We start from the raw sequence: 24,166 nt of genomic DNA, 5'->3' as shown, positions 1-24,166 counted from the left end.
TGGTCTGGGAAGGTCCCACATGCCGCGGAGCAATTAAGCCCGTGTGCCACAACTACTGAGCCTGCGCTCTAGAGCCCATGAGCCACAACTGCTGAGCCCACGGGCCGCAACTACTAAAGCCTTCACGCCTAGAGCCCGTGCTCTGCAACAAGAGAAGCCACCGCAATGAGAAGCCCGCACACCGCAAGGATGAGTAGCCCCCGCTCGCCGCAACTAGAGAAAGCCCACGCGCAGCAACGAAGACCCAACACAGCCAAAAAAAAAAAGACAATTAAGCCTCTAGGTCTAATTTATGGGAATTACAAGGGATGGACAAAGAATAACAGCCTCACAAGGGAATTCCCTGGCGGTCCAGTGGTTAGGACTTGGCACTTTTACTGCTGAGGGTCCAGGTTCAATCCCTGGTCGGGGAAATAAGATCCCACAAGCCGAGCGGCATGCCCCGTCCCCCGCTAAAAAACAAAAACAAAAACAAAAACAGCCTCATGAGGAGATAGACAAATCCAGACTGTGAGACATTCTCCAAGCCGACTGACCTGGTTGCTCCAGAACATCAACGTTGTGAAAAATAAACAAGATTCTAATTAAAAGGGATTAGAGGGATATAATCTTTACTTGTAGTGCAAGAACCTTGATTTGATCCCTGTTAAAAAAAAAGCTGCAAAAACTTCTTAGAACAATGAAGAAAATTAGAAGTGGACTGAATATTAAATAATATTTTGGCATAAATATGAATTTTCTTTGCTGTGATAGAAGTATCACACTTATGTAATAAAACGTCCCTATTCTTAGGAAATGCTGAAGTATTTAGGGGTGAAGGGTCATGATGGATGTATGAAACTTTCAGATGTTTAAAAACAAATACGTATATATTCACACACATATATAAAGCACATATGGAAAAATGTTAACAATTGTTGAATATAGGTGTAAGGTTGTGGTGGTTTTAAAATATGTCCATAAAGTCTCTGATGCTCCTGCTTTCCAAAGGTGGAGCCTAATTCCCCTCCCCTTGAATGTGGGCTGGACTTGGTGACTCACTTTTTTTTTTTTTTTTTTTTATGTGAATGGCGAAGAGGGTTGCTCTTTATTTGACTTTCTCAAAGGCTCCAGTATGCTCAGTAAAGTTTCAACTCATTCTGGGATGGAAGGAAAGGAACAGTGCCGACTAAATGTAGCATAATGTGACAAATACGACATAATGCTTGTTCAGTGGTATCCTTTGTTTTCATGGTTTGAGATAGAGAAAACTAATTAAGTGGCTGAATTTGGACAGGAATCCAGGTCTCTTAACTCTCCATCAAGCAAATAGTCTTTTTTTTTCTCACTATACAATACTATTTGGACAACAGAGAAAAAAGTTTTTTCCTAAGCCACGGAGACTTAAGTTTGGCAATGCACCAAAATCATGATTTGATATTAGATCTCAAAGCTGGAAGTAAGTTTTTGTTTTTTGGCTCTTTAATTTTTGAAATGGCAAGTTACCTTTATAGGTTGGGACAGTATCCAACTTCCCTTTTTTAACTTGTCTCTCCAAAGGCCGAGCTATTGCCACACGCTGCACTTTATAAGAATTAAGATCCCGTTTGTAGGCAATACCAAGATCAATCTCCCCCTGCTTTGGTTTATATTCTTCTGGTGCATGGCGAGGCTGTTTGACTATTTCATAAGGACGATAATCCGACTTAAATGTTGTTATTCCTTCCATTTTACCACGATGTGCTCGAAATTCTTGCTTGGGCTTCAGACTCTGAGGTGGAAGAACATTGCCATACATAGGATATTTTTCCAAATATTCAGCCGCAGGTACAAATCTGACACAGACACCAGGTCCTCATGCTCCCGGCTCGCGGGGTCGGCTCCACAGCTCCTCCGCACCCGCAGCTTCTGCAACTCCACCGCGCCGGCCTCAGTCGAGGCAACCGCGGGGGCCCGGCTAACGGACGCGCCACCGGCGGGTCAAAGGTCATGCGTTCCCAGGTGACTCGCTTTCCACAAATGGAATTGGGCGGAAGTGATAGCGTGCAACTTCTAGACTGGATCGTAAAAGACACTGCATCTTCCTCCTTGCTCTTGCTTTTTTTTTTTTTTTAATTTATTTTATTTATTTTTATTTTTGGCTGCGTTGGGTCTTCGTTGCGGTGCGCGGGCTTCTCATTGCAGTGGCTTCTCTTATTGCGGAGCACGGCGTGTGGGCTTCAGTAGTTGTGGCACACGGGCTTTAGTTGCTCCGCGGCATGTAGGATCTGCCCGGGCCAGGGCTCGAACCCGTGTCTCTTGCATTGGCAGGCGGATTCTAAACCACTGTGCCACCAGGGAAGCCCCCTTGCTCTTGCTTTTGAATGACTCAGTCTGGGGGAAGCCAGCTGCCATGTGGTGAGGATGCCCAAGCAGTGATGTGAAGAGGTCCATGCAATGAGGAGCTGAGGCCTGCAGCCCATAGCCATGGGAGGGAGCTGACACGGAAGTGGCTCCTCCAGCCCCAGCTGAGCTTTCAGATGATGTAGCCTTGGCTGATATCTTGACTGCAGTCTCATAAAAGACCCTGAGCCAGAACCCCCCCAGATCCCTGACCCTCTGAATCTGCATGACATAATAAATGTTTGTTTGTTTGTTTGTTTGTTTGTTTGTTTTGGCTGCACAGCGTGGCATGTGGGATCTTAGTTCCCCAACCAGGGATCGAACCCGCGCCCCCTGTGTTGGAAGCGCAGAGTCTTAACCACTGGACTGCCAGGGAAGTCTCAAAGGTTTGTTGTTTCAAGCAACTAAATTCTGAGGTAATTTGTTAGGCAGCAATAGCTAACTAATAGAAGAACGTACTGTGTTCATTGTGCTACCCTTTTCATCTATTCTAAATGTTTGAAATATTGAAAATTAAGGTTTAGTACTGTGAAATAAAGGATCATATCCCTCATATTCTCAAATGAAGATAACAGACTAATCCAAAATCACACAGCCAGACAATGGCAGAGACCCGCCACCCCTTTCCCTGAGAGTAAAGTGCTATCAGACTACTCTGTCTGGCATTCAACGTCAGGAGGCTCCTGAGGGTCTAAAAAACCTCATCTCTTGTCACCACCCACTTTGCCCTCTCTGCCTTAGCTACCTGGCACTATTCATCGCTTATTACCTCCAGACCTTTGTCCAGGCAGTCACCTCTGCTGGAAGAGACCTGTCCCCAATCTGTCTAAAGTAGTCCTCTTCCTCCAGGCAGCCCTCCCTGACTACCTTCCTCATGCTGGGTGTAGTCTACTCTGAGCTCCCAAAGCACCTCCCTCTTATAAAAATCATTGGTAATATTTGCTGAGTGCTCTTTACGTGCCCATATTCTGTGTGTCACCTTCACAATCTTCACAGCAGCTCTGTTTATAAATCAAACAGTGTTAGGACTCCCATTTTACAGATGAGTAAACTAAGTTCTGGAGAAATCAAATTGCTTGCTCAAGGTCACCCAGCTTTTACATGGCTTTTGATTTTTGTGTTCCAAGATATCCCGCAGTTGCAGAAAAAGCTTCTCTTATGTTTTCTTCAAAAAGCTTTGTAGTGGAATTCCCTGGCGGTCCAGTGGTTAGGACTCCGCACTCTCACTGCCAAGGGCCGGGGTTCGATCCCTGGTCAGGGAACTAAAATTCCACTAGCCGTGTGGCTCGGCCAAAAATTTTTTTTAAATAATAATTTTAAAAAGCTTTGCAGTTTAATTTTTACATTTAGGTATGTGATTAACTTTAAGATTTCTTTCTGTGTGTGTGTATGATATAAGGTAGGGGTCAAGGTTGTTTTTATGTATTCATGTGGCTGTTTAGTTGTCCTAGAGAAATAGGACTTCAACTCTATAGGGTCCATATTTTTTTTAAGATTTTTTTTTTTTTGATGTGGACCATTTTTAAAGTCTGTATTGAATTTGTTATAATATTGCTTCTGTTTTATGTCTTGACCAGGGATCGAACCTGCACCCCCTGCATTGGAAGGAGAAGTCTCAACATCTGGACCGCCAGGGAAGTCCCTATAGGGTCCATACTTTTAATCCCTGTGGTCAGCAGAATAGTGCTCCCTAAAAATGACCATGCCTTAATCCTGAGAACCTGTGAATATAGTGACATTTGTGGCAAAAGAGATGCTTCATATGTCACTAAATCAAGGACCTTGAGATGCGGACATGATCCTGGATTCTTTGGCTGGGCCCCACGTAATCACAGGGTCCTTATAAGAAGGAGGCAGGGGGGTTAGAGAAGATGTGATGACCACAACAGTACGAGAAGGACCCGATTTGCTATTGCAGCTTTGAAGATGGAGGAAGAAGCCACAAGCCAAGGAACGCAGGCGGCTTCTAGGAACTGGAAAAGGCAAGGAAACTGATTCTCCCCTCAAGCCTCCAGGAGTGCAATTCTGCCTATATTTGGATTTTAGCCCAGTGAGACCCATTTGGGTCTTCTGACCTCCAGAATGGTCAAAATAGATTTGCATTGTTTTGTTTGTTTGTTTGTTTTTATAAATTTATTTATTTTATTTATTTATTTTTTTAGCTGTGTTGGGTCTTCGCTTCTGTGCGAGGGCTTTCTCCAGTTGCGGCGAGCGGGGGCCACTCCTCATCGCGGTGCGCGGGCCTCTCACTGTCGCGGCCTCTCTCGTTGCGGAGCACAGGCTCCAGATGCGCAGGCTCAGTAGTTGTGGCTCACAGGCTTAGTTGCTCCACGGCATGTGGGATCTTCCCAGACCAGGGCTCGAACCCGTGTCCCCTGCATTAGCAGGCAGACTCCCAACCACTGCACCACCAGGGAAGCCCGATTTGCCTTGTTTTAAGCCACTAAGTTTGTAGTAATCTGTTACAAAAGCAATAGGAAATGAATACAACCGCTAGACTAAATAACCCTAGGAAACAAGTACTGATATTTCTCACCAATTTGTAGGGGAGGTTGCAAAGTTCTGGATGGACTTGTTCATATCCCTGCAGCTTGCAGAGGGATGATTCAAACCCAGGACCATCGGACCCCAATCACACTTCAGTGGGTGCTTCTTGAACCATAATGCAAACTCAAATCCCATGGGGAGCTTGTTTATGAATTTTTAAAAATATTTATTTATTTATTAACTTATTTTGGCTGCGCTGGGTCTTAGTTGCAGCACGTGGAATCTTTGTTGCGGCACGCGGGATCTTTAGTCGGAGCATACGGGCTTCTTAGTTGGGACATGCGGACTTCTTAGTTGCGGGATCGAATCCAGGCCCCCTGCCTTGGGAGCACGGAGTCTTACCCAGTGGACCACCAGGCAAGTCCTGGGAGCTTATTTAAAGGCAGATTTTGTTGCCTCTGGTCTTGAGGGGGCTGCGATTCTGCATTTCTGACAACACCCTCCTGGGGAGAATGAATGAGGCAGGAATGAATGAATGACTGTTACCCTCACAGCTCAGGTAAGGAGAAGCTCTGGGGCAAATGTCCAACACTCCCAGATTCCAATCCCCCGGTGCTATCCCTCTGCCTCAGTTTCCTTATATGGAAAGCAGGGGTGAAAAATAACAACTGACAGGGGAATGAAATTAACCATGTTAAATGCTTACTATATGTGACTTGGAACATAGTAGCTGCTCAATAAATCTTAGTTATTATTCTACTTGGGTAAGTGGGCAGTAAATATTTGTTAATCAGAGGATTGAGGGACGTCCCTGGTGGTCCAGTGGTTAAGACTCTGCACTCCCAATGCAGGGGGCCCAGGTTCGATCCCTGGTCGGGGAACTAGATCCCGCATGTCACAACTAAGACGTGGCACAGCCTAAATAAATAAATATTTTTTTAAAAAATGATAGGATTGGAAGCTGATGGCCCAGGCTGTAAACTGGAGCTCAAGCCTGCAGCACACAGTAGGTGCTCAGGTCACCTGCTGTTTAGAAGGAGACGTTCCATGCAGTTCTTGGGGCAGGGCAGCACCTTCCCCACCTTGCCTCCTCCGGCCAGGTGCCAGGCACCATCTCTCAGGGAACAGGAAGCAAAGTCACCTCCCCAGGTGATGACTAATGGCCCAGCCGTTGGCTTCAGTGGCCTCTGATTTGGCGGGAAGGCATGGCTCCTCTCCCCGCTCAGCCTGCCACTTTGGGGGAGCCCTTCTAACCCTCTTGGGGAACTCTGCCCCCTGGCTTCCATCAGAGCCTGATCTTTTTTCAGCTGCTCGACATAGCTCAGTCTCTGGTTTTCTGCACTGGCTCAAGGTCTGGAGGAGAAGTTTGCACTGAATCAGGAGGGCCCTGGAGGTGGGGACCCAGAGAAGTGGCATTCTTGCCCTCGGAAGGACTGGATGTATGACCTCAGGCAAGGCACGCCCCTCTCTGGGCCTCAATATCCCCATCTGTACCCGGGCCTAGGCCAGACCCCTCTGCACCAAGTTCCTCATTTATTGTGCAATTTCTACCTCTATGTGAGGGTGCCCAGATTTAGCAAATAAAAATACGGAATGCCCAGTTAGATCTGAATTTCAGATACAAATACTTTATTGTTTTATATATATAATTTAAATTTACAGGGAATTCCATGGCAGTCCAGTGGCTAGGACTTGGCGTTTTCACTGCTGGGGCCCGGGTTCAATCCCTGGTCAGGAAACTAAGATCCTGCATGCCCAGTGGCTCGGCAAAAAAAAAAAAAATTACAATCTTAACCATTTGAAAAAGAACTATGTGTCAGATATTGTTATGTGTTATTTCATGATATATGCATTATTAATTATTTTTATTGTGATAAAATATATATAACACATTAACCATTTTAATCATTTTTAAGTGTGCAGTTCAGTGGCATTAAGTACATTCACACTGTTGTGCAACCATCCCCACCATCCATCTCCAGAACTTTCTCATCTTCCCAAACTGAAACTCTGTCCCCATGAAACACTGACTCTCCATCCCCTCCCCCAGCCCCTGGTCCCACCATTCTACTTCCTGTCTCTATGAATTTAACTCCTCTGGGGACCTCTTATAAGTGGACTCATACAGTATTTGTCCTTTTGTGACTAGTCTATTTCACTGAGCATAATGGCCTCAGGGTTCATCCATGTTGTAGAATGTGTAATAAGTACTTGTTTAGTATAGGTATGTCACAAATATTGCATGGAACATACTTACCCTAAAAAAGTATTTGTTGCATATCTACAATTCAGATTTAACTGGTAATTCTGAATTTTATCTGGCAATGTTACCTACAGCCTTTCTTCACACAGCAGCCTAAGGAATCTTTTTTATTTTTATTTAATTTATTTTTTTTAAATAAATTTATTTATTGTATTTATTTTATTTTTGGCTGCATTGGGTCTTTGTTGCTGCGTGCGGGCTTTCTCTAGTTGCCGCGAGTGAGGGCTACTCTTCGTTGCAGTGCGCGGGCTTCTCATTGCGGTGGCTTCTCTCGTTGCGGAACACGGGCTCTAGGAGCGTGGACTTTGGTAGTTGTGGCACGCGGGCTCAGTAGTTGTGGCTCGCGGGCTCTAGAGCACAGGCTCAGTAGCTGTGGCGCACGGCCTTAGTTGCTCCGCAGCATGTGGGATCTTCCCGGACCAGGGCTCGAACCCCTGTCCCCTTCATTGGCAGGCGGATTCTTAACCACTGTGCCACCAGGGAAGCCCCAGGAATCTTTTTAAAAATAGCTTTATTGATATGTCATTTACATACCCTAAAATTCACCTTTTTTAAGTGTACAATTCAATGAATTTTATTGTATATTTACAGAGCTCTAGGACCATCACCACAATCTAGTTTTAGAACATAAGGTGATTTTCCATCACCTTATAGAAACCTCATACTCCTTTGCAGTCACTCTAGATTCCTACCTTCAGCTCAAAGCAAATACTGATCTACTTTCTGTCTTGAAAATTTTGCCTTTTTTGGACATTCTATCAAATGTCATATGATGTTGGAATCATAGAGTATGTGATCTTATGTCTGGCTTTTATCACCGAGTATGTTTTGGAAGTTAATCCCTGTTGTAGTGTGTATCGGTCCTTCGTTTCTTTCTCTTGCTGAAGAGTCAGCGGTAAAATTCATCATCAGGATATACCACATTTGGTTTATCCATTTATCCGTAGATGGACATTTGGGTTATTTCCCCTTTTTGCTTTTTGTGAATAATGCTGTTATGACTATTAGCTGTATAAGTTTTGGTGTGGATGTTTGTTTTCATTTCTCTTGGGTAGATACATAGAGTTGGAATTGCTGGTTCATATGGTAAGTCTTTGTTTAACTTTGTAAAAAAACCCAAAAAACAGAAAAACCTGCCTTTTTGAGATGTATTTCACATGCATAAGGATGTTTCTTGAGATTAAAGTATTATCTCTGTACCCTGTGATCAAATCCCTCCAGGTTTTTCTTCCCCAAGAAGTTAAAATAAAACCCAAGCGTGTCACTGATATTCACAAGGCATATGATAGGTCCTTAACGGACCCTTTTGCTATCTGCTCTGCCCTAAATGCCCTCCCAGTGCCCACCTCCCTACCTGGACCTATTTCTAGTCATCTTTGAGCTCTCTGGTTAAACTACTATCTCCTCCAGAAAATACTTCTGTTCCCCCATGATAGACGAAGTCTCTGGCATTACTCAGCCTTTTTTTTTTTCTTTTTCCTTTTTTTAAAAAATTGAAGTATAGTTGATTGACAATGTGTTAATTTCTGCTGTACAACAAAGTGATTCAGTTATACATATACATACATTGTTTTTTATGTTCTTTTCCGTTATGGTTTATCACAGGATGTTGAATATACTTCCCCGTGCTATAAAGTGGACCTTGTTGTTTTATTCAGCTCTTTTTTTAAAAAAAAAATAAATTTATTTATTTTATTTATTTATTATTTTTGGCTGCGTTGGGTCTTCGTTGCTACTCTACGTTGCGCTGCATGGGCTTCTCACTGCAGTGCCTTCTCTTGTTGCGGAGCATGGGCTCTAGGCACATGGGCTTCAGTAGTTGTGGCACGCTGGCTCAGTGGTTGTGGAGCCCAGGCTTAGTTGCTCCGCTGCATGTGGGATCTTCGCGGACCAAGGCTCGAACCCGTGTCCCCTGCATTGGCAGGCGGATGCTTAACCACTGCGCCACCAGGGAAGCCCAATTCAGCTCTTTCTTAAGCATCCTATTTTATTCAGAGTTCCTTCCCTGGGTCTTAATTACAAAGAAATTAACATTTCTTTGCCTTGCTAGACGTTGGATACTTCAGGAGCCGGAGTAACAGCACCTAAGTGCGTCCAGTATTTCCTGCTGCCAGGCACAGTTTCCAGAGCCTTAGGGGCGGTGATGTCATTTAATCCTTACTCCCCTATAAGATCTGTACCATTATGAGTCCCGTTTTACAGGTTGGGAGACTGAGGCGCAGAGATTACATAACTTGGCCAGGCAGTGCTCAATACATTTTTCTCGACTGAATTAGTATGTATATTGGGTATTTTGTGGCTCTGGCATATGGTGCTCAATAAACTTGTCGTGAGTGAAGAAATAAGTGTTTTGTGAATTTTTTGGCTGTTTATCCTCAGACCCCCACATGACCCGTCCCTACCCCTAAGCCCCGCCCCCTCGAGCAGGCAACGGCGCGTCCCTATTTTGAGTTGAACCTCGTCAATTGCGATATCCAATGGCGGACAGCCGCTTAAGCCTTTCCTCCTGTGATAGCTAACGCCGGTTCTCTACCTTGAGCCGCTCCTCTCGTGGTACCCAATGCCCTTCAGCTCTATATTATGCCCCTCCTCACAGGAGCGGGAGGCTATTAATGACGCGCCCCCTACAGTGATTGGGCCTTCTTTCCTGTGGTAATCCAATAGCATGTTTCCTACTTAAGGCCCCTCCTCCTGTGGCGTTCTATGGCCCGCCCCTCTACCCTAAGCCCAGCCCCGAAGGAGCCTGGCTACCTGCCTCTACTCTCCCAGAGCGCCTGTTTCCCTCCTCCTACCTTTCCTCTTTCACCTCCCTTAACCTCCGTCCCCTCCCATTAGGCTTCTGGGTCACGCCCCCTTGGCTCTACCCGTTATCCAATCCCGTTAACATGCTCTGCTCCAACCCCTCTTCTCATTGGTCCCCCTGCTCCTCTATCCCCGCACGTGGTCCTGAGCGACGGCGTCGCCCGCCCGTGACGGCCGCAAGGCGGGACTTCCGGTGACGGGCAGGCCAATAACCACGCTCCGACCCGCTACCCAGGCCGTCGCCCCCGCCCCCTTGGCGCCCTGCTCCCGCCCCCGGCTTCGCCTCCCTTTGCCGCCGCTGCCGCCGCCGCCGCCGCCGCTGCTGCTGCTGCCCGTGCCGCTGCCGCTTCCCGCGGCCTGGGCCTCCCGCCGCCAGCATGCCGCACGCCTTCAAGCCCGGGGACTTGGTGTTCGCCAAGATGAAGGGCTACCCGCACTGGCCGGCCCGGGTGAGGCCGCGAGGGAGATGGGCCAGGCGACGGGGGGTTGGGGGTGGGGTGGGGCAGTAGGGGCCCCGGGCCTGAGGGACCCGCGCTCCCGGGGTCTGGGGGACTCCGGGCCTGAGGAACCCGCGCGCCGGGGTTCTGGGGGGACCCGGGCCTGGGGGACTCGCGTGCCTGGGGGTCTGGCGGTCCCCTTCCTGAGGAACCCTCGCGCGGGGATTGTGCGGGAACCTGGGCCAGGAGGTCTGGGGGTCCCGGGCCTGAGCGACCCGCGCGCCGGAGGTGCGGAGGGCCCCGAGCCTGGGGGACCCGCTCTGGGGGTCCCAGAGCCGAGGGACATGGGGTTGAGGGACCTGGGGCCTGAGGAGCCAGGGTTCAAATCTGAAGGAGTTTGGTGGGTGTGAGGGGAGCTGAGGAATCTGGGATTTGAGGAGAGGGTTCAAACTAATGGGAAGGAGGTGCTCCGGGCTGAAGGACCTCTTTATGGGGGGCAAAAAGAAGCCAAGTTCTGAGGGGCTGGGGGTCCTGAGCCACGTATGAAGGGGGCCTATGGATAAGGGTTCCAGTAAGGGAGAAGAGTTGAGGGTCAAGGTTGAGAGATGCTCAGCAGGACCAGGGCTGGAAATAGGGCTGGGTGCTGTGTTCACAAGGTCGCTGGAGCTGAGGGGACTGGATCTGAAAATGTGGGGCATCAGAGACCGGAGATTGGAATAAGACTTGTTTGGGGGACCCTGGGGACTGGTGCCCTGTGAGGACTCCCCCGCCAGACCCTGGTGGAGGAGGCTGGTGGGAGCACAGGGTGGAGGGAGGGCTTGGGGTGGGTGGAGGGATGCTTGAATCAGAGGCCAGCCACGGGGACTCAAGCTGGAAAGAGAGAGCCCCTGAGGGAGGGGGCTGGGCCCAGAGGACTTTAGGGATCCCCTCTGGAGAAAGCTGGGATCCAGAGGACCCAGATGGTTCGAGGGGTCCAGTTCTGAAGCGAGTCTTGAGTGCGAGTCTCAGAACTGCAGAGTGGAGTTTCAGGCACTGTCTGTGGGGCAGGCCAGTGTGGAGGAGGGGCCAGGAGGTTGTTGCCATCCCCAGGTCTAAGTCACCCGAGGACTGATGTTGGTGGAATATGCATGTTAGGACTGAAGGAATTTGGAGGGGGAGGCAGTAGAAGCATGAAGCTGAAGGTTCGGCTGGAACAGAAGGAGCTCAGGAGTTGCCTGGGCAGTACTGTGGGGTGCCTGGAGATTTCAGCCTCGTTCCCTGCCAGACCCTCCCTCCCTCTGGGTGGAAGTAAGCAGAAGGGCATCACACAGAGCTGGGCGTTTGGTTGCAGAGAGGCCGCCACAGGATGCCAGGAGTGGGCTCAGGGACTGCTAACCAGGCAGCCCTGAGAGTGGTCCATAACGGGTGCTGCCGCTGGGATGCCTGTGCCTCAGGCTCAGAGGCGGGTCCTGGGTGAGGTCAGAGCAGAAGCGGGCCTGGAAGGCATGGCAGGCTGGTCCTCAGCGTGACGGAGTTTGGGGATGTGTCTGTGCAGGAGCGGGATGCTTGGGATGGGTGTTTGGGGCCCAGGGCCCAAGGACTTTGAAAAGTAGCCCAGGGAACTGAGGAAGGAAGCTGGGTGAGGGGGGCAGGGAAGGTTCCAGCAGCTCCCAGGCTTTGAAGAGGACGGGAAGGAATTAATGGGGACCAGAGAACCCACTCAACCTGATTTGCTCGGGCTTACTTTCTTGGAAGCACCAGAGTGATAAAACTTTACGGGCACTTCCCTTCCTCCCAGAGTACCAGCTTCTCCCTCTCCTCCGCGCCCCCCTCCAGCTGGCTCTCTAAGCCCAGAATGCTTCCAAGCACCTGATTGGAAGGGAAGGGGCTGCTAGCCTCCTGTGGGGAAATGACTGACAGCTGCTGCAGCCCATGGGCCTATAGGGAGAGGGTGGGACTTCCTGGATGCTCCGGGCCTGTCTCCTGCAGCCCACCCCCCACCCTCTGCATCCTTGGAGCTGCCAGCTGCAGCCTCTGGGAGACTGATCACCGATTGCCTCTTTGCAGGAGGGGGTCCTTTGGGGGGTCCTGGGAGTTCACAGAAGCTGGGCTTGGCCCCAGCCCCTGGCTGCTCAGAGGACCATATTTGGCTTTGCCCAGGTGAAACACCTACCTTGGGGGAAGAGAGAGCACCCTGGGGGGAGCGGACAGGTATGCAACTGGGGGGGGGGGCGCGTTGCACAGAAGAAGGCAGATGCCTAATTGGAAGGTGATGAGCCTTCCTCTGAAGGCTCCCCTCCTCCCAGCGTGCTTTCCCCCAAGTAACTTGGCTGTTTTCCTGGTCACTTCCTGGGTCAGTGGGTGAAGCTGTCCCCCACCCCCCAGCCACCCCCTGACTGGCCTCTCACTGCAGATCGATGACATCGCCGACGGTGCCGTGAAGCCCCCGCCCAACAAGTACCCCATCTTCTTCTTTGGTACCCACGAAACGTAAGTGTCCCCCGCTGGGGGTGGAGTTTTTCCAGCTGTTGCCTCCCGGGGTGGCCTGGCTCACCTGGGCTCGGCCCGTGGTTCTTTTCTCCAGAGCCTTCCTGGGACCCAAGGACCTGTTTCCCTACGACAAGTGTAAAGATAAGTACGGGAAACCCAACAAGAGGAAAGGCTTCAATGAGGGCCTGTGGGAGATCCAGAACAACCCCCATGCTAGCTACAGTGCTCCTCTGGTGAGTCCATGCTGGGGGTGGGAGGTTGGCGGGGGTCTGCGGAGCCCAGGTCAGGCGGGCACTCGAGCGCGCTGGGGACCAGAGGTGGTCTTAGCTTGTCCCACAGAGAAAGGAGAGGCCTCTGGGACAGGGCTCCTCCCGCTGGGCACCGCTGATGTTTGGGGCCTCATCGTTCTCCGTGAGGGCGGTCCTGGGCACTGTCGGGGTTGGAGCAGCATCCCTGGCCCCACCCACGCGATGCCAGGAGCTCCTTCTTTACCCAGTTGTGACAACCAAACACGTCTGCAGACATTGCCGAGTGTCGGGTGGAGGGGTGCAGGATCCCTCCTGGTGGGACCCACTGCTCTAGGGTTAGCCTGAATGTGAAACAGCATCGTTAGAGCTCCTAAGAAACCTTTTGTTTTCTAAGGAGAAAAATTTTTTTCCTTTCAGTAACACCCTTTCCTTCCCCCATTACTGCCAGATTTCAGACTCGGAAAAAGGCTGTAGTTAGTAGACGTGAGAGCTCTTGCTTAGGTGGGAAAGAAGTGCTAAGAGTCACAGAGATGACATTCTCAGTGGCAAATCAGTGTCTGGAAACATTCAGGGAAAAAAGGGAATTTAGAGAAGTTGAAGTTAAATTCGTACAGAAGCCGTGGAAAGCTGAGGAAGGGTGGCAGAGGGGTGCCTTGCTCTGGGTGTTTTGGGGCGAGATGCAGACGAGGGGAGTTGCGGGGAGGTGGAGTAGCCTGGCCTCAGCAGGGCTGGGCTCCAGGTGGGCCGGAAGACCCGGCGAATTGACCGCAGGGCTCGGACCTCTGCTGTTAGGGAAGAAACGGACTTCCCTCCTGGTCTGTGGGCGGGGAAGCGGGAGTCGGAGAGGGTCTGGTTTGTGTGAGAGAAGGACCGAGTAGTTTTGTAGCATCTGGTCCTGCTTGAGAACTCGGGGTCTCGAGATGGTCTGGGTGTGCCTCTCCTGTGCCTCCGTCTACCCACCGACCCGGCAAACACTCCTGTATAGACCCCGGCCGCACGCATGCCATGTGGCGCACTAGGGACGAGGAATCCTAGGTGAAGCAGACACGCCTCTTGCCTTCTGGGAGCTCATGATCTAGAACCTGGGGTCCGTTCGAGAGCTCTCTCCAGTGCTGAGGGTTTGGCAGCCTCTTCTCAAGGGGCCAGGCCCACGTTTCATGTGTGTGGTGTCTTTTACCTCCCGTGATGGGTCTGGGAGATGGATGTTCCCCCTGCTTTGGTCCCCGCCGTCTCTCCGGGCTTTGCACATTCCGCACTTGGGTAAACGGATCGGAAGTTCCTGAAGGTAGTTGAGTTTCATGAGACCGTATTCTGGCCCCAGCCCAAGTGCTGGTTAGTCTTGTCCTAAGCTTATTGCCTCCTGGTGAATCATCACACCATTTAATGTTTATTACGCACCCTCAGCCTGTGAAGTACCGCGTAGATGCCTGCCCTCAAGGAAATGAAATTCAAAAATAGTGTAACCTTGACATTAAACCCACCCCATACAGACTCCCCAGGTTGAGAAGTAGCTATAGGTGTGAGAGCATATTACTGCTGTTTGGTTCTCTGACCCATCTGTGCCTCCAAACAGAACATTGGGTTAAAAATGCAGATCCCTGGGCCCTACCCCGAGAGGTTTAGGTGTGGTAGTTTAGGGCTGAGGCCTGGGCACCTTGAGGTGGTTTATCCCCCGAGTTATCTAGATGCTTCTGATGGAGCCAGTCCACAGCAGGCTTTTGGAACCACCTCTTGGAGGGTGCCCGGGCAGTCTGTCTTTTCATCCTATAAGGTTTTCGTTTAGTTTTACGTTTTGAGTGGGAGTACAGACTCCTGGTACAAGACTGAAAAGTACAAAAGGGCGTACAGTGAGGGATCAGCCCTGCCTCTCGGCCGTTCTGTTTCAGTTTCCTCTCAAGGTAGCCCCAGCTACCAGTTCCTTGTGTGTCCTTCCAAGATTCTTTGTTCACGTAAAACCCTACATAGCTTGCTTTTTTGAAGCATGTAATGCTCTACTTGGCTTTATTCCCCCAATTGGTCTCTCTCGTCTGTGCAGAGAATGGCTTCATTCTTTCTGACAGCCTTAACTCGGCGTGCTCCCACCAGGAGCGTATGGCAGGGCCTGTTCCCGCACCCTCCTGCCAAGCCAGGAGGTGGAAAACGGTATCTCAGTGTGGTTCCAGCTATATCCAGTAATCCCAAGATGGGCTGGGTAGGTGGCATCTTTTCCATTTTACAGCTGAGCACGCTGAGGCCCGGAGCGTTCGCTTGATTGCCCGGAAGGACCCAGCTAGAACGTGAGGCCTCAGAAACCTAGACCAGGGTTTTTCAACTTCTCTCCCTCTCCATGGGGCGTCCTAGGCACTGTGGGCTGTTGAGCAGCATCCCTGGCCCCGCCCACTTGATGCCAAGACCCCCGCGCATCTTGACAATTTGAATGTCTCTAGACATTGCCAAATGCCCCCTGGGCAGAGAATCACCCCTTGTTGAGAAGGATTGACCTAGAAGGATCCCAGTTGATACATCCTTGTGACCTGATAGAGGAGGTAAAGGGACCTGTCCCAGTAGCTGGTTTGAGCTGAGCTGGAACTAAAACCCAGGCCTCCCGTCTCCCAGGCTGAAGTTCTTTTCTGGTCGGTACAAGCTGGGTGGGGTCCTGGAGGGGCAGGTGGGCCCAGAGAAGGACCTCTACACATGGATCCTGGGGTAAGAGCCCTGCTGTGTGGATGCGTGGACCTGGGTTCGAGGCCTGGCTCTTCCTCCTGTTCACCGTATTCTTTGGGGATTGGTTGATGTCACCTCTCGGAGCCTCTGTTTCCTCATCTAAAACAGAGGCTCAGGGTACGACGAGCTCTCACGGGGCTGTCGGGGGAACACGGTGAGCCGGTTGCACATCAGGCACCCGGCACAGGGGTGTGAGGTGTTGGGGACCGAGGAGGCCAGGCTGGGCCTGACCTTCCCTTTCCACCTCTGTCACCCTCTCGACCCATTAAGACAGTGAGAGGGGGCTTCCCTGGTGGTCCAGGGGTTAAGACTCTGCGCTCCCGGGCTTCCCTGGTGGCGCAGTGGTTGAGAGTCTGCCTGCTAATGCAGGGGACACAGGTTCGAGCCCTGGTCCGGGAAGATCCCAGGTGCCGCGGAGCAACTGGGCCCGTGAGTCACAACTACTGAGCCTGCGCGTCTGGAGCCTGTGCTCCGCAACAAGAGCGGCCACGATAGTGAGAGGCCCGCGCACTGCGATGAAGAGTGGCCCCCGCTCGCCGCAACTAAGGAAAGCCCTAGCACAGAAACGAAGACCCAACATAGCAATCAATCAATCAGTCAATCAATCCTAAAAAAAAAAAAAAGACTCTGAGCTCCCAATGCAGGGGGCACGGGTTCGATCCCTGGTCGGGGAACTAAGACCCCGCATGCCGCGCGGTGAGGCCAAAAAAAAAAGACAGTGAAAGAGACCAACACTCATCACTCATCTCACTCAACCAGTGGGTCTCGGGATGGTTGCAGGTCAGCTGGCTCTTGGCCCTTATTTCCTGGTTCCTCTCTGAGCCACCAGTGTTCCTGTCCTCCAGACGTCTCCATGGGGGTCAGATTTCCCAAAACTTTTGCTGGCAGGTAGTTAGGTCTCGTGGGCCGAGCCCAGGAGATGCAGAGTTCCTGGCTTTATCCCCAAAGCACAGTGCAGGGCAAATCACTTACCTTTCCGGAGACCTCGTTTCCCCACTTACGGAACATGCCCACTCGTCCCAGTCACCTCCCCGGTTGTCGAGGCGCACATCCGGCCACAGGTGGTTGAGCGCTTAGCAGAAGCAAGCCGGGGTTTGTGACAGGCAGTAGCTGTGTCCAGTGGGCCAGGCTTCGGGGCCCAGCAGAGCTGGCTTGCACCCCAGCTCTGTCGCTTAGTCGCTGTGTGATCTGGCTCCATCACGCCGCCTTTTGCCTTGTCTGCAGAGTGAGAATGACAGCTCCCCACATGCTACACGGAGAGAGGTGATCCCTCGTGTCTGCTAGCTCTCGCTGCCACGAGGCTGACTCCGTTCCTCCCGCAGACGATCAGGAGGGTCCTGGACCCTCCATTTAGTCACTCACACTCCAAGCTGCTGTTTCCTCCGTGAAGAACCGGGGACGTCCTTTCCCTTCTCCACTCACCAGGGGTGCCCCAGAGAAAAGCGACGCCCTGGAGGAGAGGTGTGAGGGAAATCCGCCTGAAAGCCTGATGGTTCTCTCCCAGCGTTTCAGGTTTGGGCTTGACCTACTTCGTGTGGCACTTTTTACCCTTTTTTTTTTTTTTAATTTTTGGCTGTGCCACACGGCATGCCAGATCTTAGTTCCCCGACCAGGGATTGAACCCATGCCCCCTGCAGTGGAAGCGCAGAGTCTTAACCACTGGACCAGCAGGGAATTCCCTGTGTCATATTTTAGATCCCACATATAAGTGGTATTGTATGGTATTTGTCTTTCTCTTTCTGACTTACTTTGTTTAGTATGGTTATCGCTAGGTCCATCCATGTTGCTGCAAATGGCATAATTTCATTCTGTTTTACAGCTGAGTAATATTCCAATGTGTATACGTACCACATCTTCTTTATCCATTCATCTGTTGATGGACATTCAGGTTGTTTCCGTGTCTTGGTTATGGTAAATAGTGCTACTGTGAACATAGAGGTGCGTGGATCTTTTCGAATTATAGTTTTCTCTGGATATATGCCCAGGAGTGGGATTGCTGGGTCATGTGGTAGCTCTATTCTTAGTTTTTTGAGGAACCGCCATATTGTTTTCCGTGGTGGCTGCAACCACTTTACATTCCCCCCCCCCCACACAGTGTAGGAGGGTTCCTTTTCCTCCACACCGCCTGACTCTGGTCTGTTCACATGGCCGTGGTTGGTCTCCCACTAGACTGTCAGCTCCCCAGGGGCAGGGCCCGTGCCGTGTTCACGTCTGGGCGCTCCCACCTCCCTAGCACAGTGTCTGGCACCTGGCTGCTGCTCACAGATGGCAGCGGGGTGTGCAGAGGAGCCCGGCACGCGGCTCGCACAGAAGAAGTGCCGTCTACGTACGTGTCCGCTATTTTTGCGGCTGTTACCGCCTGAGCAGGCATTTTGGCTAAAACAGAAATAGAAGTGCCTGGAAGTTCGCACCCAGCGGTCCTGTCCTAGGTCATTTTCTTCCTCATCAGTAATTGCAATAATAATAATTTTTACAAAAAGCAAACCTCGATGGACCTCCTGCCAGTCTGGGCACTGTCCTCAGTACATGCCACTTCTGTCTCACCCTCGCCACAGCCCTGTGAGGCCAAAGTGCTGTCGGCCCCATTGCTCAGATGTGGGATGAGGCACACAGGGGCTTAAGTCACTGGCCCAGGGTTTGCCCTCAGATCCTGCAGTGCTTGAATCCTAGTGGCTAGCACACACGTGCCCATCTCGTCCTGCCGCATCAGTCCTCAGAGCTTTCTGTTTTGTTTTTTAATATTGTTTGGCCGCGCCGCACGGCGTGTGGGATCTTAGTTCCCCGACCAGGGATTGAACCCACGCCCCCTGCGTTGGGAACACAGTGTCTTAACCACTGGACCGCCAGGGAAGTCCCCCTTGGAGCTCTCTGGGCCTCAGTTCCCGCATTTGGAGAGCGAGCAGGCCAGACCCTGACACTTGAGACCCGGCCAGTGGCTGCTGTCCTGTGGGCCACACCTGGTGGTGACCTGCTGTCTCTGTCCCCACCCCCAGCCGGTGAGTTCCTCCGACAGCGAGGCCCCTGAAGCCGACCCGGCAGGTGGCAGTGAGGACGACGAGGACCGGGGGGTCATGGCCGTCACAGCCGTGACCGCTGCAGCTGCCAGCGACAGGATGGAGAGCGACTCGGACTCGGATAAGAGCAGTGACAACAGCGGCCTCAAGCGGAAGGCAGTGGCCTTGAAGGTAGGGGCACGGGGGTGGGGCGGGCACAGCTGTCCTGTGGGGGGCTGGGGTCCTTCCTCCTCCCGCCCTTCCTCCTCCCTCCACAGGTTCCATCTGGCCGCCTGCTCTTCTCCCTTTCCTTCTTTCGGTTTCTAGTACATTCACAAAGTTGTGCCAGCATCCCCTCTGTCAGTTCCAGAACTTTCCATCACCCCAAAAAGAAACCCCGTCCCCACTGGCAGTCCCCCCACATCCCCACCCGCAGCCTCTAGTAACCAGGAATCCGCCTCTGTGGAACTTGCCTGTTCTGAACGTTTCCCATCAGTGGAATCACACACCGTGTGTCCTTCTGTGTCTGGCTTCTCTCACTGAGCATCGTGTCCTCAGGGTCCATCCATGTGGTAGCGGGTGTCGGGGCTTCTCTCCTTTTCGTGGCTGAGCGATATTCCCGGGTGTGGCTGGACCACACTTTGTTTATCTGTCATCCGTTTATGGACATTTGGGTTGTTTCCGCTTTGGGGCCATCACAAATAACGCTGCTGTGAACATTCGTGTACAAGTTTTTGTGTGGATGTGAGTTTTAAGTTCTCTTGGAGAGATTCTCTTTCCTGCCTTTTTCCCCCTCTTCTCTGCCTTTTGACTGCTTCCGAATATTTGGGTGCAGAATGAAAGGACCAGGACCTAGCAGCAAATTCTTTTGATAGAGTAAGGCATTGTTTTTATGATTTTTAAAAATAACCTTTGCTTTTGGTTCCAGTTATAACAATAAGCCATGCTCATCGTAGATAAGTTAGAAGATGTGAAAAGCATAAAGAAGCCGGTGAAAAATGCCTGAACTATCTGAGGGGGTTTCTGCGCCAAGGACTAGAAACATCCTGATGTGTTTCTCCGTGATCTTGTGTGTGCCTCACGGGCGGGGTGGGTATGTAAAGTGTGGAATTGGCAATCACGCACGTAATGTGTCTTGCTGTTTTTCCACCTAATAGATGAGCATTTCCTTGTCCTTAAACGTTATGATTATTTTTTAATATTTTATTTATTTATTTATTTATTTGGTTGTGTCGGGTCTTAGTTGTGTCGGGCTCTTCGTTGCGGCGTGAGGACTTCTCTAGTTGTGGTGCGTGGGTTCAGTAGTTGCAGCACGTGGGCTCTCTAGTTGTGGCGTGTGCCGGCTCTAGAGCGTGCAGGCTTAGTTGTCCCGCAGCATGTGGGATCTTAACTTCCCCGACCAGGGGTCAAACCCCCGCCCCCTGCATTGGAAGGAGGATTCTTTTTTTTTTTTCTTTTTCTTTTTTCCTTTAACATCTTTATTGGAGTATAATTGCTTTACAATGTTGTGTTAGTTTCTGCTGTATAACAAAGTGAATCAGCTATATGCACACGTATATCCCCATATCCCCTCCCTCTTGCGTCTCCCTCCCACCCTCCTTATCCCACCCCTCTAGGTGGTCACAAAGCCCCGAGCTGATCTCCCTGTGCTATGCGGCTGCTTCCCACTAGCTATCTGTTTTACATTTGGTAGTGTATATAAGTCCATGCTACTCCCTCAGTTTGTCCCAGCTTACCCTTCCCACTTCCCGTGTCCTCAAGTCCATTCTCTACGTCTGTGTCTTTTATTCCTGTCCTGCCCCTAGGTTCTTCAGAACCTTTTTTTTTTTAGATTCCATATATATGTTAGCATACGGTATTTTTCTCTTTTTGACTTACTTCACTCTGTATGACGGACTCTAGGTCCATCCACCTCACTACAAATAACTCAGTTTTGTTTCTTTTTATGGCTGATATTCCATTGTATATATATGCCACATCTTCTTTATCCATTCATCTGTCGATGGACACTTAGGTTGCTAGAAGGCGGATTCTTAACCACTGGACCACCAGGGAAGTCCCTGGCATCGTTTTTTAAAAGTCCTTGTTGTTTCTGTTTACAGTTATTGGAGGAGTTAGACAGAAATATGTTGAAAATAAATGGCCGCCCCATCCTACCTCTTAGATATTAACCACTACTTGTAGGTTAGTATGTATTCAGGTTTTGTTTTTTGGGGTTTTTTGGCCAACTTTGCATTAAATGAATGTAAGTCATTATTACAACACCTTTCCCCCACACTAGGGAGACATTTAGACGACCTCTTCCCTCGTAACCCAGCACCCTAGCTGGGAACACACCTATTGGTGTTCCTTTCTCCATTTTTGGGGGTGTGGCTATGGCTTTCCGCCGGGTCAGCTTTGTGCTCTCTCTAGTTAACGTTCTTTTGTCGCTGTTTTTCTGTGTGTCCACCATCTTTTCACGTGGTCTCCCTCTGTGCATGTCTGTGTCCTAATCTCCTCTTCTTATAAGGACCCCAGTCATATTGGGTCAGGGCCACCCTAATACCTCGTTTTACTTTAATTCTCTCTTCAAAGACCCATCTCCAAATAGTCACATTCTGAGGTCCTGGGGGTCAGGGCTTCATTGTATGCGTTTTGGGGGAACACAGCGCAGCCCATCGTACCCTGGCCTTGGTCAGGCCCCGGAGGAGGCAAGATGCTCTCAGTAAGTGCTTGTGACGAGAACCAGCGAGTCTGGGCTGTAACGGGACAGAGGCAGAGGTGCATCGCACCTAAACCCACGCCCTGACGGGGAGGACCAGGCGTCAGTGGGCTGAGATCTGTGTCCAAAGCTCAGTCCTCTTTGCCTCCTCAGTTCTTCCTTTATACAGTTTCTTAAATTGGCTTCTTTGAGTGGGCATCTGGGAGTCTGTGAACCCCTGAAACCTAATTCAGAATTGTATGTGTGTGTGTGTTTAAAAAATCTTTCTTATTGAGGTGAAATTCACATAAAATTAACCGTTCTAAAACGTACAGCTCAGTGGCATTTAATACATTCACAGTGTGGTGCAACCACCACCTCTATCTAGTTGCAAAACATATGTGTATGTGTTTTTCTGGGGGAAGGATCCCTGGTTTGTATTCTTCATTTTTTTAAATTGTAGTAAAATACACACAACGTGAAATTCACCATCTTAACCATTTTTAAGCGCACAGTTCAGTAGCATTTTACATTCACACCGTTGGGCAACCATCCCCACCATCCACCTCCAGAACTTTCTCATCCTCCCAAACTGAAACTCTGTCCCCAGGAAACACTGACTCCCCCTCCCCCTCCCCCAGCCCCTGGCGCCCACCATCTACTTCCTGTCTCTGTGGGTCTGACTCTCTAGGGACCTCCTGTGAGTGGGATCACACAGTATTTGTCCTTCTGTGTCTGGCTTCTTTCACTGAGCATCATGTCTTCTAGGATCAGTATCCCTGGTTTTTATCAGATTCTCAAAGGGGTCCCTGCCCTCCTCCCCGCAAAGTTTCCCGAGCACACGGGCTTTCTCAGTTGCTGATGTGTCCGGGCTGCTCCCCTTCCAGATGTCGGTCTCAAAACGAGCTCGAAAGGCCTCCAGTGACCTGGATCAAGCCAGCATGTCTCCATCCGAGGAGGAGAACTCGGAAAGCTCCTCCGAGTCAGAGAAGACCAGTGACCAGGTGAGCAGCTGGCCGGACCCCGGGCAGGTGCCCAGGGGGAGGGATGCACCGGGGGGGCGCCGAGGGGTAGCCGGCTGGTGGGCACCACATCCAGCTCCCTTATCTCCGCCCAGGACTTCACCCCCGAGAAGAAAGCCGTGGTCCGGGCCCCACGGCGGGGCCCCCTTCCAGGACGGAAGAAAAAGGTACGGGTGTTTTATTTTGTTCCCACACACCGGCCGGTGGAAGCTCCTCAAGCATCTCCCCACGGTCACCAGCCACGGTCTGCGGTCAGGGTCAGTCCGTTTTGGAGGAGGGGAGGCTGTAGGCCCCAGGGAGACCCCGGGGCCCGCTGACATCCGCCTCCACCTTCACTCATGGCTTTGGCCCATGGTTTCCGAGTGCCGTGTGCACAGAGCACCTCCCCGGAGCAGGAGACCACCCAGCCGCTGCTGCCCCCGAGAGGGCCTTAGAGGCCAGTTTGGAAAACGGGATGCTGGGATGCTGGCATCGGAAGGGGGCAAAGCACTCTTAGGGGCCCCATGAGAGAGAGAATGCACGCGTGCGCGCGCCTGTGTGCAAGTGTGATGTATGTGCGTGTGTGTTGTGTGCAAGCAGGCATGTATGAGCGTGTGCAAGTGTATTGTGTGTACACAAGTATGTGTGCATGAGCGTGTGAGTGTGGTGTGTGCATGTGTATGTCTGGGGTTCTGGGCCAGAACGAAGGGTTGTGGGTTTGGGCGGGGCGGGGCGCTGCAGGGACGCCTGGGGCCCCCTCGCCCTGGCTGCTCTCACCTCCCCCGGCCTCCCCCAGAAGGCGCCGTCAGCCTCCGACTCGGACTCCAAAGCAGAATCGGACGGGGCGAAGGCTGAGCCTGTGGCCGTGGCGAGGTCGGCGTCCTCCTCCTCCTCCTGCTCCTCCTCCTCCGACTCGGACGTGTCCGTAAAGAAGCCTCCTCGGGGCAGGAAGCCAGGTAGGCAGGCGGTGGGGTGCTGCCCTGGGCCTGGGCCTGGCCTGGCGGTGGTGGTGGGGGGAACGGCCACCGAGAGACGCCTTCCGTAGCCGAGAAGCCTACCCCCAAGCCCCGCGGACGGAAACCGAAGCCTGAGCGGCCACCGACCACCTCGAGCAGCGACAGGTGGGTGCGGGGCCCTCGGGGCGGGGGCGCGGGCAGGCCGGGACGGGGGCCCTAACCGGCCCGCACCCCCAGCGACAGCGACGAGGTGGACCGCATCAGCGAGTGGAAGCGGCGGGACGAAGAGCGGCGGCGTGAGCTGGAGGCGCGGCGGCGCAGGGAGCAGGAGGAGGAGCTGCGGCGGCTGCGCGAGCGCGACAAGGAGGAGAAGGAGCGGCGGCGGGGGCGGGAGCGCGGGGAGGCGGCGCCTGCGGGCAGCGCGGGCAGCAGCGGCGACGAGCTCAAGGACGACGACGAGCCCGTCAAGAAGCGCGGCCGGAAGGGCCGCGGCCGGGGCCCCCAGTCCTCCTCCGACTCGGAGCCCGAGGCCGAGCTGGACAGAGAGGTGCGTGCGGCGGCGTCCGTGCAGCAGCCGCTGTGTGCTGGGCGCCAAGCGGTCAGGGAAACACAGAGAGCCCGCTCTTAAGGAGCTGACACGAGGGAGGGAGACGGGCAGCGGACCACCTGAGGATGGTGTGTGGTGCCAAGGAGATGGAAGCCAGGGCGGGGTGTGAGCTGCGGGGGCGAGAGGGTTTCCATCGCAAAGAGGGCAGACCTCAGAGGC

At 51.8% G+C, this 24,166-nt stretch overlaps 1 protein-coding gene across 4 annotated transcripts in view; it reads left to right on the top strand.

Moving 5' to 3' along the window:
- The first annotated feature begins 10,185 nt into the window (after positions 1-10,185).
- The window catches only part of HDGFL2 (HDGF like 2), an 18,376-nt gene continuing 4,395 nt past the window's right edge, over positions 10,186-24,166 (top strand). The window contains exons 1-9 of one of the 4 annotated variants that reach the window (XM_082379237.1): positions 10,186-10,362; positions 12,743-12,819; positions 12,914-13,052; positions 18,764-18,955; positions 22,331-22,447; positions 22,561-22,632; positions 23,241-23,400; positions 23,490-23,565; positions 23,638-23,947. In XM_082379237.1, coding sequence (XP_082235363.1) covers positions 10,291-10,362; positions 12,743-12,819; positions 12,914-13,052; positions 18,764-18,955; positions 22,331-22,447; positions 22,561-22,632; positions 23,241-23,400; positions 23,490-23,565; positions 23,638-23,947 — 1,215 coding nt within the window. In that variant the 5' untranslated portion in view covers positions 10,186-10,290. The remainder of the gene's footprint in view (positions 10,363-12,742; positions 12,820-12,913; positions 13,053-18,763; positions 18,956-22,330; positions 22,448-22,560; positions 22,633-23,240; positions 23,401-23,489; positions 23,566-23,637; positions 23,948-24,166) is intronic. The other 3 variants (XM_082379236.1, XM_082379235.1, XM_082379234.1) reach the window with 3 other exon arrangements.

The sequence above is a fragment of the Balaenoptera borealis genome (genome assembly GCF_965194805.1).
Source record: "Balaenoptera borealis genome assembly, chromosome: 2".
In the NCBI taxonomy this organism is placed as follows: domain Eukaryota; kingdom Metazoa; phylum Chordata; class Mammalia; order Artiodactyla; family Balaenopteridae; genus Balaenoptera; species Balaenoptera borealis.
This window is presented reverse-complemented; position numbering and strand designations above follow the sequence as displayed.